This window comes from Parasteatoda tepidariorum, chromosome 9 (genome assembly GCF_043381705.1).
Source record: "Parasteatoda tepidariorum isolate YZ-2023 chromosome 9, CAS_Ptep_4.0, whole genome shotgun sequence".
Lineage (NCBI taxonomy): Eukaryota > Metazoa > Arthropoda > Arachnida > Araneae > Theridiidae > Parasteatoda > Parasteatoda tepidariorum.
The window spans coordinates 29,394,600-29,413,055 of NC_092212.1; the positions used below are offsets into that span (position 1 = coordinate 29,394,600).

Below are 18,456 nucleotides of genomic sequence, written 5' to 3' on the forward strand. Positions count from 1 at the left end.
AAAAACCTTATCTTTCAAAGAGTTTTAGTTTAAAAATTATGAACTAGGACATAATTTATTATTTTTCAAAAGAATAATTTTGTAAAGGGTCCAATTTTAAAATAAAGCTATTTTGAGGGGTTAATTTTAGCAATGCAAATGTTTCCTCAGTCATTAAAGAACTTAAAATGCCCTCTGACTTTTCTGGGATAAAAGTAAAGCCCAATGTAATTAAATTATTTGTAAATACAGTGGGCAATTTGTTTACAAAAATGCTTTTTATACGAAGCTCTTTATACCTGGATCCTTGTAATCCTTGTCCTCCATTCTCTCTTGTCTAGATTGTTTCCTTTGGTAACATTCTACCTCTGCTAATTTAATTGGTTTCTCTCATTAGTTACCATACTTTGCCATTTTGTTTGCAACCTACCTCTCCTCCACTTTCCTTCTGGTGACCAGGTCAATGTGATTTTTTCATTCTTTTTTGTATGTTTTCCATGACAATAGATTTTCATTGTTTCCTTTTTATATTTATTGTTACCGGCTTGGTACTGGATTTACAGGATAGATTCACCTTTCCTATCTTTTCGGTTGATAGATTTTCAATATTTTTCTTAAGCGATTTGTTTGAAAGGCATCTATTTTGTATTCCTGCTGCTTTTCTAATTTCCAAGTTTTGCTACCATGACCATGTAGCAGAAATCTCACTGTTGCATTGAATATTTGTATTCTTAATTTCCTATTTGAACATTGATAAACTTTCTGAAAATGCTCAGCGCATTTTTAATTGTGCTCCTAATGTCTCTGTCAGTATCATCATAAATACTAACAATTGCTCCAAAATTTGTAAAAAAAAATTATCTCTTTGATTTTCTTTTATTTAATTAAGACCATTTTTTTTATTACTTTTAATAAATTCAGCAATATTATACAGATCAGCAGAAAAATTGCAAGACTTATGCATTGAGATTTATAAATATAGTCTGCATTTAATTAGTGTTCATTGTTATTTTAATTTAATTGATTATAATTACAGTTCTGTATATCATCTTTTTTTTTTCTAGAATTCTTCCTGCCCTTCAAATTGTCCCAATGTGCCTGAAAGTGAAACTAGTAAGTACTTGTATGTATATGTATCATCAAATATAGGACCTGTATTTTAAAGTATATTTCTGTTAAATGGATTATAAAATAGAAACATTTTATTATCAGATAATTTTTTTGGTTTAATAATTAATTTTTGTGTATGAAGTGATTAATTAAAAATGGAAAAGTTTCTGAAATATTTGCTATCCCTCATAAATAATAGTTCAAATAGAAATAATGTTCAGATAATTTGATGCATTTGTTTAACAATATAGTCCCCTCTAACTTAAACTATTTGTTGCTCCCCTCCAAAAAAATAAACTCATAAAAAATTCTTGTTTTTCAAGCACAAGATTGTTCTGTGGGTCTGTGATTCTGAATTTTTATCATTTCTTATTGTTTTTATTATTTTTTTGAATTTTTTTTATTACATTTTTGAATATCTTGAAAAGTACTCTAACTGCCAAAAATTTTCTATTAATAATTCAAAATTCATGAAAAGTAATCAATTTTAAATCGATTGATAAAGATTAAGATCAAGTGCTTTATACTCAACTCGTTTTTCTTAGTGTTATTTTTTACGCAATCCTTCTTGAATAAGTTTTTGTAGAATCCTAAGTTTTTTGCATCAGCACGGAGGTTCGAACATGTTGAGAAACATATATTAATCCTCTTGTTACTAGTTTAAAAAACGTGCTGTAAATTATTATTGTGCACATATGTGATATTTTTTATCCCATGAAACAAAATTTTACTGAGAATTTGATTAATAATATTGTGCATAATTGTCTATTTTTGGCACATTCTTTTATTTTTTCGCCTGGTTTATCAAAGTCTTTTAGTTATATAGACTGTTCAGAAACATAATTGTTGGTTTTTTAGATTTCTGAAAAAGAATGAGATGAAATTTTCTTACCAAAAGTATTTCTCACCTTCTTTGCTGACTTTTGCCACACAATTACAGATCATATCTTGACTGCTGTTGACAAAACGCAGTTTTTGTCCTTTATAACTGAAACGATTACTGTCGTGCAATTGAAGTGCCCTGCGACATATTTCGAGAAAAGTGGCTTGACAACTTTTTTCTACTATTGCTTATGTTATGAATGCTAAAGTTATAATTCAAAAAACTGATTAAACAAAATTTAATTTTGTAAAAAAAAAAATTTTTAGGAAATGTAAAAAGTTTATACGAAAATGCCAAATACAGGGGTTGAACAAAATGCTAACTCATATTTCTCGAGAAATACTTTGTGAATCATTATAAAACTTTAGCAGTGTTTAAAGTCTTGCAATTTCCCTTACGTATTAATAAAGTTTAAAGCTTTTAGAGAGGACCTGCTATAAATGACTAAAAAAAATTACTTAAAAAATACTTTTTTGACATATGTTTTCTTACTCTAACTGCAAAAATATCTTCATGAATATTTAAGCTAGGTTTACTAAATTTTATGCTGTTATTTCATAAGATAATCACCTTAATCCCCATGAGTTACAAGCTTATCGTTGTATTTTTTGGCATAGGGCATCAAAAAACATTTTACCCAGCATCATCACTGGTTAATACAGCGACAAGAAATTTTCAAGCTTATTATAGAAAAATGCTTGGGTTTGTTTTAATTTGAATTTATTTGATAAATTAATCGAAGTTAACATGCCTTTTTTGTTATTCGCTCTACGGTCAATTTATATCTTTGTCTTACAATTAATAATTTGAGTTGCAATTAACTGTCTTTTAAAAACATATTTGAAGTTGGTCGTTCTGTAAATATTTAGTATAAGGTAAGCAGAGGTTTTAACTTAAACTAAGAAATTGGCTAGTGGATGATGAGTTATGGGTATATGTTATGATAAGTTGGGGACCTCTGATTTCAACAATTATCTGGTCGACTTTATGTTATTAACATGACATAGTAATATGTCTCCTTTCATGACATAGTCTCCCTGTGAATATGTCCTCGCATACCCTGCTACTGCAACTAGTACGGAATTTCCGTAGTTTCAGAATATATTTTTCTAGCAGTAGCAAAAGTAATGTACTTAACATTACACGAAGGCATTATTGCAATAATATTCCAAAAAGTATGTCAGTTGCTATAGATTAAAATACTATCATTTGCTCAACAGCTCCAGGATAAGCCAAAGTTTCTCTTTGAAGAAATTTCTGTGGATTTTTCCAGTTTTCAACTTTTAGCATTCCAAAATCTCTTTTAATTGTATTACAATCATAGCTTTTGCCATCATCTACCTTTTCCCCGCTTTTCAAAAACAAGTCTTTTCATAGATTTAAAAATATACATTCTAAGTATATGAGCAACCCGGTTTAATCTATTGATCTTGATAATTTTTATTTAAATTTCTGTTTTGTACAATCTTCTCTATCTGTCACTTTTTTAAAGTCTTTTGCTGAAATCTTTTGCTTTCTGAAATCTTTTGAATCTTTTGCTTTGAAAAGTCTTTTGCTGTCTTGTACTGTTCTATACTATTCTGATTTTCTTGATTTTTTTTTAAAAACCAGTTTTTTAAAAAAAAATGTCCTAAAATAATACTTCTCACTTAAAACGTTTTTTAAAAGAATTTTCGTTTTTTTTTTAAAAATGAACATATTAGAATATTTTATAATTCCTTCATGATGGAATATTTAAGAACTTACATATTAATTAATATAATGTAGTTTAAAAATAAAAAAAACTTTTAAATATTTAGTGCAAGAGGATGCTAGTTTTTGAAATAAATATATTTTGATGTAATATATTTGTGTGTAAATACAGTATTAATTAATATAGTGTAGTTTAAAAGCAAAAAAAAATTTTTTAAATTAATGCAAGATAATGGTAGTTTTTGAAATAAATATGTTTTGATGTAATATAATGATGTAAAGTGTGTAAATTAAAAGTTTCATTTAAATATAATACTATTTTCTGGATAAAAAAAATTATACTTTTATTTTTTTGACTGTAAAAAATGTGTTGCAGCCCTTTCTCAAAAGGGAATAAAGCTCTTTAGACATTTCTGCATGCTTTATTTGCAACAAGTAGATTTTACATTTAAAATTACTAATATTCAAGTCAAATGCCTATACCCTGTACTTATACTTTAAAAATTCTAAATTTTTTCTCTTCTTGCTTATTTTTCTATCTCTTTGTATTTTATCATTCTTTTTAATTAGCTTCTTAACTGTCTTACATCGAAGTTGTGAAATAGTTCGCTTTGTAAATTTTATTTTACAGTCACAGATTTACTTCGAAAGTACATCACTGTTGCTTCAGGAAAGATATGCAAAATGTTAACAGGTATGTCTATAAAGTGGCGTACACAAAGAATTATATTTTCTTATCTAAAAAGGAAGGGAAATTTAACAATTTTTTGATGATAATTACGGCAATGAATTTTTAAAAAAAATCTTTGTTTCTTTATTTCTTCCTGCCTCTGTCTTATATAACTGATGTTAATTTTAAAGTTTTTTCCTCATTATCAGCAAACTAGTATTAAAAGTAAAGAGATTCATCATTATTTATTTATTTTTAAATTTTAATGCTTAAATGTGCCATTCTAAATTTGTTTATTTTTATCACATTTCATCTCTATGTAACATTAAAATAATATGCATACATATTTTGCTGTTTAAAAGGATAAATTTTGAACAATCATATAACAAAATTTCATTAGCATGTTTCTTTTTGCTACATGAAATATATAGTTCTACAAATGAAGAATAGAACACTCTGTTAGTGAACAACTCTTTCAATTTTTTAAAAATAATCTTTGAATAAGAGGAGCAACAAATTTTTATTCTCTCATTTGAAAAATGTAAAGAAATTTTGAAATTAGTGTTAATTCATAATTGTTTAAGTATTAAATTGTTTAAGTATTAAGCATAATATTTTTTTATGTACTGAATAAACTGTAAGTTTTGATGAATGAGCTAAGTGAAGTGTTTAACCTTTTATGAGAAAATACTATTGGATAAATTCAAATAGCATATTGATATAAAATTTCTACAGTTATTTCATAATTTTATCCTACTGTATTAAACATAATGACAGCATAGCTCGTACAATGAAGTATTTGTTATGAAAAAAAATTTTAATTTTTTTTTTGTAATTGATAAAAAAAAAATTTTTTTTCCAGTTTGGATTGGTTCTGCTTTTTTGAAGAATAATTTAAAGCAACGGGGCAAAAATTTACCTGATTCTATAAATGATTTTTCAAATAGCAGTAAGCAATTAGCCATTTAAGGGATAAATTATGTGTAATTTGTTCTAAATCCAGTACCTAGTAAAATTGGAAACAAACGAATATAGAATGGTACACAATTCAAGAAATTTAGTTTTTTTTTGGGGGGGGGGGTAAAAGTGATGCTTACAAAGCTAAATTACTAATTACTGCTAAACTTGGTAACTCGGAATTACTTCATGAATATACATAATTCTGTATTTGATCCATATTTAGTTGTGAAGTTATGAAATCTTTCTGAATAAAAACAATGTCCAATGTGTTATATTGTTCGTAAATTTTTTTAAGTTTTTATATTATTATTATTAATGGATTGAAAGAAGTATAGCTTAATATAAGAATGATTTTCAAAGGGGAGTAAAGTACAGTGGGTGATCGGTTAACGAACATAATCCGTTCCAAGATTATGTTCGCTATCCGAATTGTTCGTTAACCGATCATCGATTCACCATAGACTTCTATGTGAAATCGATTAATTCGTTCTGGAGATCCAAAAAATTAAATTTAAAAAAATGTATAATTTCTTAGTAAGTTTCTTAAAAAATAATTCATGCATACAGTCTTGCATATTAATCAGTCCTTTTCATTTTATGCTTATGGGGCGTTGAAGAACATGTCCAATGTCGATTGCTTTTCTCTCTCTTTCAGGATTTTCCGGAAGTAATTAATAGCATTGTCGTTGTAAAAATCCCCAACCCTACTGACATCAGCTTAGTTTGGGTGCCATTCTAAGACCATTGCTCTGACATCCTCCCACTTTTTCAAAAGATCTTTAACGGCAGATGTCGGCATTGGTATCCTCTTTCGTCTTCCTTTTGTTCAGAAGGAGACACATTTCGCTGTGTTTCTTGGTGTTCTTCATTCAAAATTTCTTGGAGTTCTTCTGTCTTCAGTTAATCTACATGTCCCATTATGAGCTCTTCTATGTCATCCTCGTTCACCTCCAATTCCAGATCTCTAGCAGTTGTCAAAATTTCATCCATAATTTCAGGGGTGTCTCCCTGATCACCTCCGTCACCTTGAACGAAGGATGGACACAGCTTCCGCCAAGCAGAAATCAACTGTCGCTGTGTGACTTCTGACCACGCCTTTTGAATGATACGAATAGCTTCAAGAATGTCAAATTTTTCTTTCCGAAACTTTTTTAAAGTCATTGTTGAGGAGAATTGGCTTGCTTCAAAACACCGACGAAACAGCGCGCGAGTGTACAATTTCTTGAAAGCCGCAATAACCTCCTGATCCATCGGCTGAATCAGCGAAGTCGTATTCGGAGGTAAAAACTGAACTGTCAGCCAGGGAAAGTCTGTCAACAAATTATCTTCAAGATCGTTTGGGTGTCCTGGTGCATTGTCCAATAGCAGCAGTACTTTCAACGGCAAGTCATTGGTATCAAGGTAGTCCCTGATGCTAGGGGCACAAACTAGCCATTCCTTGAAAAGATACTGTGTGACCCATGCCCTTTGATTCGATCCCCACATTACTGTCAGTTTGCTCTTAGTTATGAAATTTTTTTGAATGCTCTGGGATTCTCAGAGTGCTAAACGAGAAGTGGTTTAACTTCATATCACCACTAGCGTTAGCTCCCAAAAGTAACGTCAATTGGTCTTTCATAGGTTTATGCCCAGGAACACTTTTCTCATCTTTCGTGATGTAGGTACAATTCGGCATGCGCTTCCAAAACAAACCAGTTTCATCACAATTAAATATTTGTTGTGGACGATACCCTTCTGTTTCAATGAATTCTTGAAATTTGAGACAGTACTTCTCAACTGCTTCTTTATCTGCACTAGCAGACTCACCATGCATTAATGCATGTTTAATTCCAGACCTTTTTTTAAACTTTGTAAACCAGCCAGTGGTAGCCTTGAATTCTAACTCCTCGGATGACGAAACTGGAGTTTGTTCTTTCAATTTCTCACAAATTTCTCTAGCCTTCTCTTGAATGATAGGCATACTAGTTGCATCTCGTTTCATTACCCGTTCATTTATCCAAACTAAAAGCAACCTTTCCATTTTATCATGGATGACACTTCTTTGCTTCGCAGATATGATTTTCGTTACTCCTTCATTCTCCATAATTCAAGTTTCATTTAGTAATTATCAATACTAAGCATGCTTTAAACATTTCTCCTTTCAGTGATCTTATTCTGTATGCAAAATGATAATAAATGCTTAATATTAATTTTTTTTAAGGTTGAGAAGTGTTCGTTAGAATTCGTTTTGTTCATTATCCGAATATGTGTTCGTTGTCCGACAAAAAATCTTTCCTGAAATTGTTCGTTATCCGAATATGTGTTCGTTATCCGAACACAAAAATCTTTCGTGAAAGTGTTCGTTAACCGATCTGTTCGTTAACCGATCACCCACTGTATATGCTAACTTGAATGTTTAAATATTTTTATATGGTAAGTTTAAAAGAGATTTAGGAAGCTTCCACACCTATGGGGAAAAAACAGCTCCGGTAAAAAAAAAAAAAAAATTCCCCCATTGTATGTAAAATAGCTAACATTAATCCCTCCTTATTTTTGTAATAGTTATAGTTTTATGATTTGTATTAATGACTAAATTCTCTATTTTTTTTTTTTTATTTATTTATTTTTTTTTTTTTAATTTTTAATTTTTTTTTTTTTTTNAATGACTAAATTCTCTATTTTTTTTTTTTTTTTTTTTTTTTAAATTTGACATTTTAAGCTTATTTTGCTTTTAAAGAAATGTTATTTGTGGTTTCTTATTTTAACTGTTTTTCGATAGTTACCAATTATAAACTGATATTCTCTTTCCTCAAAATATGATTTTTTCCGCATAGGGTTAAAAGAAACACTTTTCAGTTATAAAAGTCTCAATTAAAGGCATTATCAACAAAATAAACCCAGATTTGTGTTTCTACAATTATCCATTCAAATGCTATAATGGAAAAGGTCCCCTTATTTTTGAAAAAAATGATTTTTTTTCTTTCAAATTCTGACACTTGAGGGCAGTGTCTAAATTTTATTTTTTTAAGCTGAAACTATTGGAATATTAGTTTTATAATGGCACTTTTTTAATAGGGTGTAGTTAAAATAATTCGAACTTAAATTTCTTGCAACCACTTTATTGTTACATTTATAATTTTTAAACAAAATAAAGGGAAAAATAAATTTCTAATACCTCTTTTTTTAGAAAAAGAACATTCTAAAAATTGCAGGTTGTTAATTTATTCGTAACTTTATCTATTAGTTTCCTTAATATCTTTGAGCATAATTCCAAATTATATTAGGTACTATTCATAAAATTGGTACTATAATTGGGACCCAATTATATTAGTACATAATATAATTGGGATTATATTAGGTACTAATTATAAAATTTAAAAGAAAATTTTAATTAGTTTTTTATTAATATTATTATTTTTTCTTCCTACAGGTTCAACCAGTCCAGTTAATTCAACAGAAGCTGTTGAAAAGAAGCCAACGTAAGAATTTAGATTTTTTCCCCGCTGATGATATATATATTACATTTACTATCTTAATGATTTGGCACATTTGAGCAATTGTTATCTGAACTGTGTTTTCCCTCACAGAGCCAAATTCTGACCTTTATTAAAATTAAAAAATAAAGAAATGTTTTAAACAAGACACTCTAAAACCAGTGCATAATGCCTTTTAGTTTAAGTATCATGTAGTTAAATTAATATTTATAGATATTATTTAAATTTTGAAAGGAAAAAAAATGAAGCTAAATTTGAAATTATCAAAAGCACACTACAAACTTATTCTACCAGTTGATCTTGAATACCAGAATTTTAGACTTTTAAGTTAAATGTTGAACTTTCTGAAGTAATACCCATATAAATTTAAATTTTTATCTACCTAATCTAAGTTTTTTACTACCACTTCATATTTGTTAAACTATTTTAGTAAATTTGTGGAGCATTTTCTTATTAAAACCTTGTTTTTTTAATTATTTCTTATGGCTGAAAGTAAAAATCTGTTACTTAAATAAAATAAACTACTACATTCTTCCTTGACTGATTCTTCAGTTTTTCTACATTCTTCAGTTGCCAGGTGTGCTTTTTAACTTGGTGCTTTTCCAGATCTGGCTCAAAGTGTGCTTTTTTTATTTTTATTTTTTTAAAAATTATGTTTGAATTTATGTAAATCTCTATGTTCATTCATCTTCAAATTAGACACAGACTCTGAATTATGGAATACATTGTCAATTTGTTTTTGTAGGAAAATAGATAATGCATTGACTCTGAAAAAGTTCAAAGAAATTCTTGAGCAAGAATCATCGGGGTAAGTTTTTCATTTTTAATATTTTTGTCCTGCACTGTGCAAAGTTAGTTTAGATTTCCTAAATACACTACAGAACCCGTTATCCGGAAATCAGAAAACCGGAAAACCAAAAAACCGGAACGAAATTTAATAAATTTTCCCGCAATTTAAAAAAAAAAAAAATTTTTTTTCATAAGATTTTAGGATTTTTCTTTCTTTTCTGAAAGATGTTTACCTTACCATCATTTCAGAAATAATCATTAGTGTATTACCTCATCGTTTTTCCTTATTTTTAAGATTATTTCCAAATATTTTTTTTTTTAGTTGGGTTTAACACTAAAAAAACGGCTTTTTGTAGCGATTCAGAAAACCGGAAAAATCAGTTATCCGGAATAGCGATAGTCCCGATCGTTCCGGATAATCGGTTCCCTACTGTAGTTAGATTTCCTAAAATACTTTATTTTTCACAATCCTATTTACGTCTGCAAATCTATAATAATAAAATGAAGAGTTTGTGTGTTTCTCTAATTACTCCAGAACTGTTTGTGAATCTTGAAATTCAGACAGTGGGTGAAAAGGACAGTTTCAGCTTCCGATCTTAAAAATCGCTCAAAAGAGACATTTTAAAAATGGAATTTTATGATGAGTTGTCATCCTTTTCCAGCCATTAATTTAATTGAGACAGCAGAAGACTTTTTTATCAGAAACTTTGGAGATATTATTGATGCCTGCTAGCCTTTAACTGTTATAATCAAAAAAAGAGTTTATTGAACCTTTTTTAATGTTTTATTATATTTTATTCTTTATGTCAGATAAACCGAAGTGAAAGTATTGGTAGACTACGTCACCAAATTAGTAATCCTACAATTATCTGAAACCACATGTTTATTTCATTTATAGTTGTGTGTTTTTATAAAACTAAATAACTTGAAATGAACGATACAAGAAAAATAAAATAATAAAAAATGAAGTATGTGCTGAAAAGTAAAATAGATGGAGAACTGTACTAATTTGTTTATGAGGAATGTTAAAAATCGCTATTATATTCTTGACACCTATGCTGCTTGTATTATTTTTAATTATAGCTACTATTGAAATTAAAAAAATAACTAAGTTATATATTAAAATTACTGGAGAAATAGTACTAATTCATTTAGGAGAAGCATATCCTGTCATGCAACTGCCTTATTTTTATTGGTGTCAGCAGGACTGAGATTTTTCAGCTTTTTAGCGATTTCCGCCTTTTTCGCTTTTGTCTCTCGAATTTCAGCCTTTTTATCAAAAATTTCGATTCTCTAAAAGCTTATATCTATATATATTCCGCTTTTTCTGAAAACTCAGCCGTTGAAATATAATAATTATATCTATTTCCGATTTGATTATAATATAACGAAAGATATATAGAAAATTCAAACTATGTAGCTGCCAACCCTTCCGCATAGTAGTTATTTCAGCTATTAGCTTTTAAGAGCAGAAAATGAGATTTTTATTTCATTTTTACCCGTCCCCTAGATAGCTCGTATTTACCTGATTTTTATTCATGCAATTTCAATATCGTTCATTGCAGTTCTTATTTACGAGATTTAAAAATCCAATATCGCGATTTGTATTGAGGCATTTTTAAAATTCTATGTAACGATTCGATTACTTTTTTTATTATTACTTTTCTTATTTCAATTACTGTTGCTTTTAAATTTTTTAGTTTTATAAATCCGTGGTTAATAGGCATAACTGTAAAAAAAAATGACGACGTTATTGCAAGTAACTTTAGGAATGCTAATTTAGTGATATAATCTACCAATGCCATCATGTTCATGCTGATTGATCATTGAGTTAATCTGACATAAGGAATAAAAAATAATGAAATAAAGACCGTGCACAAAACTCCCTTTTTTAATGAGAGAATTAAGCTATCAAATATCACTGATGTAATCTTTAAAATGCTTAAAAGAAAAAAATTCATCTGCAGTCTCATTTTTATCAATAGCCAGCTCTTAGCCGATTAAAAAAATTCCATTCTTCATATGAATTGAAAATTTTCAACAAATTATAAGATTTAGGACTAAATTTGCCCCTCGCAGTTGCTGTTCAAGTTTCAGGATAATTGAACTAACACTAAGAGACAAACTCTTCATCTTATTATCAGGGGTCTGTCCAGACATTTTGTGAAGGGTCCGTTTTTGTAAAATTGTGAAAAAATGACTCGTAATTTGTGAATATAAAATAAACGTTAAATCACATTCTTTCACCCAGGGTCCGCTTTTGTGAATTTGGGCTAATAGGGTCTGTTATTGCAGAAGGAGTTTTTAAATTGTAAAGACATACAAGATTATGCTCAACACTGCAAAATTATAAATAAAAAATTAAATGTTAAAAAATAAACAGCAATTGCAGCTGCTAAATTACGATGCAACAAATAAATATTTGGTATTTAGCCTATATCGCTGAATGCAGAATATTCATTTTGGACAAATAAAGGAAGAAGCGTCTGCCGAAGACAAATTTTAGTTCGTTTATATCTGTCTTTCTTGTCCCCCTTCCTGAGAAGGGTTTATTCGATTAATTAAACAATAATAAAGATAAACAAATTTGTGAAGGGTTCGATTAAAAGATAAATTATTTTGTGAAGGGTCTGTTTCTAAGTTAAAATTTTTTGTGAAGGGTCCATTTTTATGAAAAGATATTTTGTGAAGGGTCCGTTAACGGACCCAAATTTCTTCTAAACGGACCCCTGATTATGGATTATTTGTGTAGTCATTATAATTTATGTATTTTATGTTAAATTTGTGTGTCATTGAATTCAGATGTAAAAGCAGTTAAAAAAGAGCTATCATTAATTATGCCTTTTTTTTTAGGGAGAAATGCAAGTGGAAACTGAAAACATTGAAACAGAATCAAGCAGTTTTTGAGCTATCATGGGGTTGTCGAGTGGGTTTCTTAAGATACACGTGCACTCTGTTTTTACACATTCAGCAAACAAGCCCTAATGAATCTTCTGTAGAATTCCGTCGAGGAGAGGATGATGGTAGTTGAAATTTTGTATTCCTTTTATGTATCATTATACTAACACAGTGATTCTGCTTCTATGCTATAACAGATTAACTAAAAATCATAAAATGGACACAAAGCATAAGTTATTATGCATCACAAGGAACACTCAATTCTCCAGCCCGAAGAAAATTGGCCCATAGAAAAATTATAGCCATACTCTAAAATATAAAAATCTTCCTTTTCTTCTTTATTATTTGCAGAGGGAGAAAATTAGAATAATTCTTATTACATATCTTTGCTATTTCTTGAATCAGGAGCTTAATTAGTTCTAATTAAAAGCATTGATTGATCAAATATTACTCTATTCATGTTTTGAAATTCTTTGCTTTGTCTATCAATGGATAGAATAATAACGAATGTGCATATTAATAGATTAAAAGGTGGCAAGTCAAATTTTAAATAGGGATCTGCTTTAACTTAAAAAATACGAAGAACCTTAGGATCTAAATCATTAGAATTCTAAGGTCTAGTGCAGTGGTTACCAATTGACGGGCCGCATCAGGCCCACGATACCTTTTTTTTTGGTGGCCAGCGAAATTAAATATATTAGTTGTCTTTTTTTTTTGCTGACAATTTTCGTAAAAAATCTATATGGATTTTAAATATTTTAAAGTTTTATACGTTAACAATTTGATATCTGTTTGCACATTAATTGTTTAATACATAGGTGCACGTTAAAATTATTGTGGCCAGAACTTTTTAAAATGCAATTAAATATTTTTAAAAATCTATTTCTTATTTTAATTTGCAATTCAATACTTTTGTTTTGTACAACTTGACAAAAATCTGACAGTAATATTTAATGTTCCTTCAAACATAAAAGAGTCCTATATAAAATTTTGATAAAGTTGCAGCCCGCCATTTGACTGGTGTTTTTAATTGCGGCCTTTGTAAGTTGGAAACCCCTGGCCTAGTGGAATAATTGTTACAGTACGTACTGAGTCCCATGTCCAGATCTCCCTTTATTGGAAAGGTCTATTGTATGTACACTTTTTAACAATCAAAATAAACATTGTTTCCTTTTTTAAGGAAAAAAAGGATTTTTTTTAAAAAAACTGATCGTGAGCATTTGAAAAAAATACATGTATTTTTTTAATTGCTGTTAATCAGTTTTAAAAAAAAATATTAATAAAAACATTACCCCCTTTTTTTGATAATTAAACATGCACAGCTAAGAGATATCTTGAAAAGACAAGAACAGTTAAAGAAAAACAAACTTAGTTGAGACAAATAAACTATGAATTTTGGTGGAGCTGAATAAATATAGTGTTTGAAAAAAACACTAGCAGACAAGCTTTGTTTCTCTTTCAATGGTGAATGACTAAATTGCAACTCCCTTTAAAATTATGCATTATTTAAGTAACTATTAATAAATGTTAACAATTCTGTACCTTGTTTTATATATGCATACAGTCGGACTTCTATTTTATGAACTTCCTCTTTGCAAATTTCTCTATTTTGCGAGGAATCAAGAACATTTTGGAAATTTTCTATTTAATGAACTTTTCCTTGAGATCCAACTTCTCTATTTCCCAAAATATTTCAGAACATTTCAAACTTGTTAAAGCATTTTATATGGGAAATGCCCTTGAATTGATTTTCGAAGTCACGTAACTATTACAGAAAGCAGTAAAATCTTTTTCACTTTTTGTTTGCATTTCAAACGAAAAACGCAAACAAAATTAACGGATTTTATCCGAAACAATTAAGTTTAAGAACGCATGTTGTAATGCATGTTTAAAATTACTTTTATAATAAATACAGATATAATTTTATGCATAAATTTAGCTTTTTTTTTAGTTAAAAATGTATGTAACATGACAGTGTAACAATGGATAATGTTTTGCTCTATTCTTGCTTTCCATGCAGATTTCTTTTATGGTTTAGATTTATAGAATAAATAGAAAATACTGCTTTGAAAGATAAAGGTGTATCAATTGCTATTTTAATTATGTCTAGTGTTTATAAATTTAAAACCTGTTTTGTGTCGTTTAAGTATTTCAAAAGGGGATTTTTCTATTTAACAAATTTTCCATATAACAAATTTATTATTGGGATTTAGCGACCTCGTTAAATAGAGGTCCGACTGTATATTAAATCGGATTACTTATGGGATTTGANGGCCCACGATACCTTTTTTTGTGGCCAGCGAAATTAAATATATTAGTTGTCTTTTTTTTTTGCTGACAATTTTCGTAAAAAATCTATATGGATTTTAAATATTTTAAAGTTTTATATGTTAACAATTTGATATCTGCTGCACATTAATTGTTTAATACATAGGTGCACACTAAAGTTATTGTAGCCAGAATTTTTTAAAATTCGATTAAATATTTTTAAAACTCTACTTCTTATTTTAATTTCCAATTCAATACTTTTCTTTTGTACAACTTGACAAAAATCTGACAGTAATATTTAATGTTCCTTCAAACATAAAAGAGTCCTATATAAAATTTTGGTAAAGTTACGGCCCACCATTTGACTGGTGTTTTTAATTGCGGCCTCATGTAAGTTGGAAACCCCTGGCCTAGTGGAATAATTGTTACAGTACTTACTGAGTCCCATGTCCAGATCTCCCTTTACTGGAAAGGTCTATTGTATATACACTTTTTAACAATCAAAATAAATATTGTTTCCTTTCTTAAGAAAATAAAGGATTTTTTTTAAAAAACTGATCACGAGCATTTGAATTTAATTGCTGTTAATCAATTTTTAAAAAAAATTATCAACACATTCTCTCTCTCTCCCCCCCCCCCCNCCCCCCCCCCCCCCCACTTTTTGATAATTGAACATACACAGCTAAGAGATTTCTTGAAAAGACAAGAACAGTTAAAGAAAAACAAACTTAGTTGAGACAAATAAATTTCAAACTATGAATTTTATTGAAGCTGAATAAATATAGTGTTTGAAAAAAACACCAGCAGACAAGCTTCGTTTCTCTTTCAATTGTGAATGACTAAATTGCAACTCCCTTTAAAATTATGCATTATTTAAGTAACTATTAATAAATGTTTACAATTCTGTACCTTGTTTTATATATGTATATATTAAGTCAGATTACTTTTGGGATTTGAGGCTCATTTTTTTAATGTTATTTTTATCTGCCTTGCTAGATCTTCACATCAAATGGAAAAAATAAAGATCATGTTTTTATTTATGAAAAAGGAAGTTCAAATAACCATCTGTGTGCACTTTAGTAATTTTTTTTTATTATTTGTGCATTTTATCATACTAAACACATTTAAATGTCATTCAAAAAAGTTGTTATATGAAATTGGCATTAATTATCTCCTATATGTTACTTTTCTTTACTACATAATGTGTGTGTGTTTTTTTTTATGACCTATTGTCTGGAAAAGTATATTTTTCTGGATTTGCCAAGGTTCCAGACATGGAACTTTCCACTCTCTTAAGTTTTTGACCTTTAATTATATTTTTCTGACATGCATTTTCTTACTTGAGATAACTAATTCTTTTAATTAGATTTTGATACAATTACTGAGCTTGGTTACAAAGCTTTTCATCATCTTGTAAGAGAAAAATCCATCATGCACCCAGTTTGTAGCAAGCAAACTTTATTGGTAAGTTCATTTTATCATCTCTCTAATTTAGAGTTTTTTGTTACAAATATTTCTATTGACGATATATTGCATTGTTCCCGAGGAAGAATTGAGCAACAGGGCGACATTGTCGCGGAAAGTTACAGGGTTCTTGCAGAAAGATTTTTCTTTTGAAAAGTAAAAAAAATGTACTTTTCTTTTCTACAGAAATTAACACTTAATATTTGAATCATGCATTTCACTTTTTGACATGCTCAATTTGCATCGATAGTATTGTAAATCGATGTAATATTTCAATTGTGTTTTCATCAGTTATTGATCAGGGTTCCCACGCTCCTTAAAAGTCCTTAAAAACTGCTTAGTTTTTATTTTGATAAGGGCCCTTAAAAGTACTTAATTTTAATTCAAGGTTCTTAAAAGTCCTTAATTTTCTAGTATCACTAGTTGGTTGGAACAATTTTTATATCTTAGAAAAATGTCCACAGTTAAAAAGTACGTCTTTCGCCTAGAATGAGATCCTGCATCGAGGGTAGAACATTTTGAATGCATGTGAGGGTAGGGGTTACAAGCAAGTGGAAGAAAACACGCTCTTATTGTTTTTATTTTATTATTAATTTTTTTCATTAAAATATTTTTTCTTTCTGGATCATTCTGAAAGAAAAAAATTTAGTGTGGGGAGAGGGGAGCGTGATACTGCAGGTGGGTAGAGGTCTTGACTTATTTTTAGACAGTACTTAGATACTTTATCAGCTGAAGACCTGCAGTGACCTTCTTCATCCATAGGATTCGAGAAATTCAATTCTTCTGATAGCGCAAGTGATAGCTTTGATACTTCATTCAAATGTGAAATTGTTAGAAATGCTAGGAATGTGTGTTTTTAATAATTTATGAGCACTTGATGAAAAATATAAGGAATGGCTAACAGCATCTAGTGATCGTCACAAGGCAAAGTGTATTTTTTCATTGTGTCATATTTTCTTCTGAAGTTCAATTTTATAAATGATTCCATTTTTTAAAATTAAGGATATTACGAATATTCAGCGAAGTATAATTTTAATCAGGAAAGTCATTTTTGTCGTTTTATCATTGACACTTTTTGTTTTAAAAATAGTGAAATGTTTGTTTTCTTTTTTCACTTTTGCTGGGTTTTTTTTAAAGCGCGGCATTTTAACAGCGTTTCTGATATATTTTATCTCCACTTTTTCTTTTAAAGTTAAACAGATAATAGGATAACCAGTAAAATAGAAAATTGATTTTCTACGTTGCAAGTTTTGTTTTAAGAATTTAGGAAAATTTTCTGTTTCTCTTTTGCTTTTTTGATTAATTGTGTTCTTTTTATTTTGATAGCATATTTTAAAGAGCCTTCTTTTTCGTCATTTTTTCTAAAGATCCGGTTGTGAGAAACACTCAAAGCGTAATCTGCAACGTTAAATTTTTCTTATAAAAAATGAGAACGATTTTTTTGTTTTTATTTCTGTTTGGCTTCCCCATTTTTAAAAAAACAACAAAAACTCTTGTTTTTGTTATGATGCAGCAATTTTAACGTGCACTACTCTTAAACATTTTTAAATCGATGTATCGCGAATTATTGACTTAACGCACATATCGGCAGGCCGATATGATAACTTTTATTTTAGGCGAAGCATCAGGAATCTGATTTAAGACGATGCTCGTGGTTTAACGTGCGAGGATTCTTGCCTATGCTAACGCACCTATTCACCTATATCACCGCAGTGACGAAGACAAGTTTGATTTCGTCTAACTGCGAAGATGTTCATTACATTTTTAGCTACGAAGATGATTTTCTTTTTGTGATATTGAATAACCAAGTGCGAGGATCAGCGTTGAAATATAGAACGTGATGCATAGTTACTTTCTGCACCATTTTTTACCTTTGGATTTTACGTTTCTTGAAGATTATTTTCAGCGGGAGTTATTTTGCGATTGCTGTGCGTTTTATTTCGACGAGATATAACATTTCAAGTAAATTATTTTCAGTGAGACTTTTGCTACTTAGCGATCGTTACGCATTATTTCGTCACTTTTTTTTTCTGTCTGGATTTAACATTGTCAGTTATTTTCAGCAGACCTACTGTTACTTGGCGATCGTTGTGCAATTGCTGTTATCTTAAATTTTCGTTCTGAACTTAATATATTAAAGAAAAGAAATCATGAATTAAAAAAAAAGATTCTTTATTGATCTTTTTAAAAGTGATACAATTTAATATTTTATATATTTTGTATTTAAATAATTTATACTTTGTGTTCAAAAGTTTTTTTTAAATTTATTT

General features: G+C 29.0%; 1 protein-coding gene across 1 annotated transcript in view; it reads left to right on the forward strand.

Moving 5' to 3' along the window:
* LOC107438072 (uncharacterized) overlaps positions 1-18,456 on the forward strand; it is an 86,606-nt gene that overhangs the window by 58,310 nt on the left and 9,840 nt on the right. The window contains exons 30-34 of the mRNA XM_071185527.1: positions 1,044-1,092; positions 8,704-8,752; positions 9,513-9,575; positions 12,410-12,579; positions 16,089-16,186. Of these exons, the coding sequence (XP_071041628.1) occupies positions 1,044-1,092; positions 8,704-8,752; positions 9,513-9,575; positions 12,410-12,579; positions 16,089-16,186 (429 nt within the window). The remainder of the gene's footprint in view (positions 1-1,043; positions 1,093-8,703; positions 8,753-9,512; positions 9,576-12,409; positions 12,580-16,088; positions 16,187-18,456) is intronic.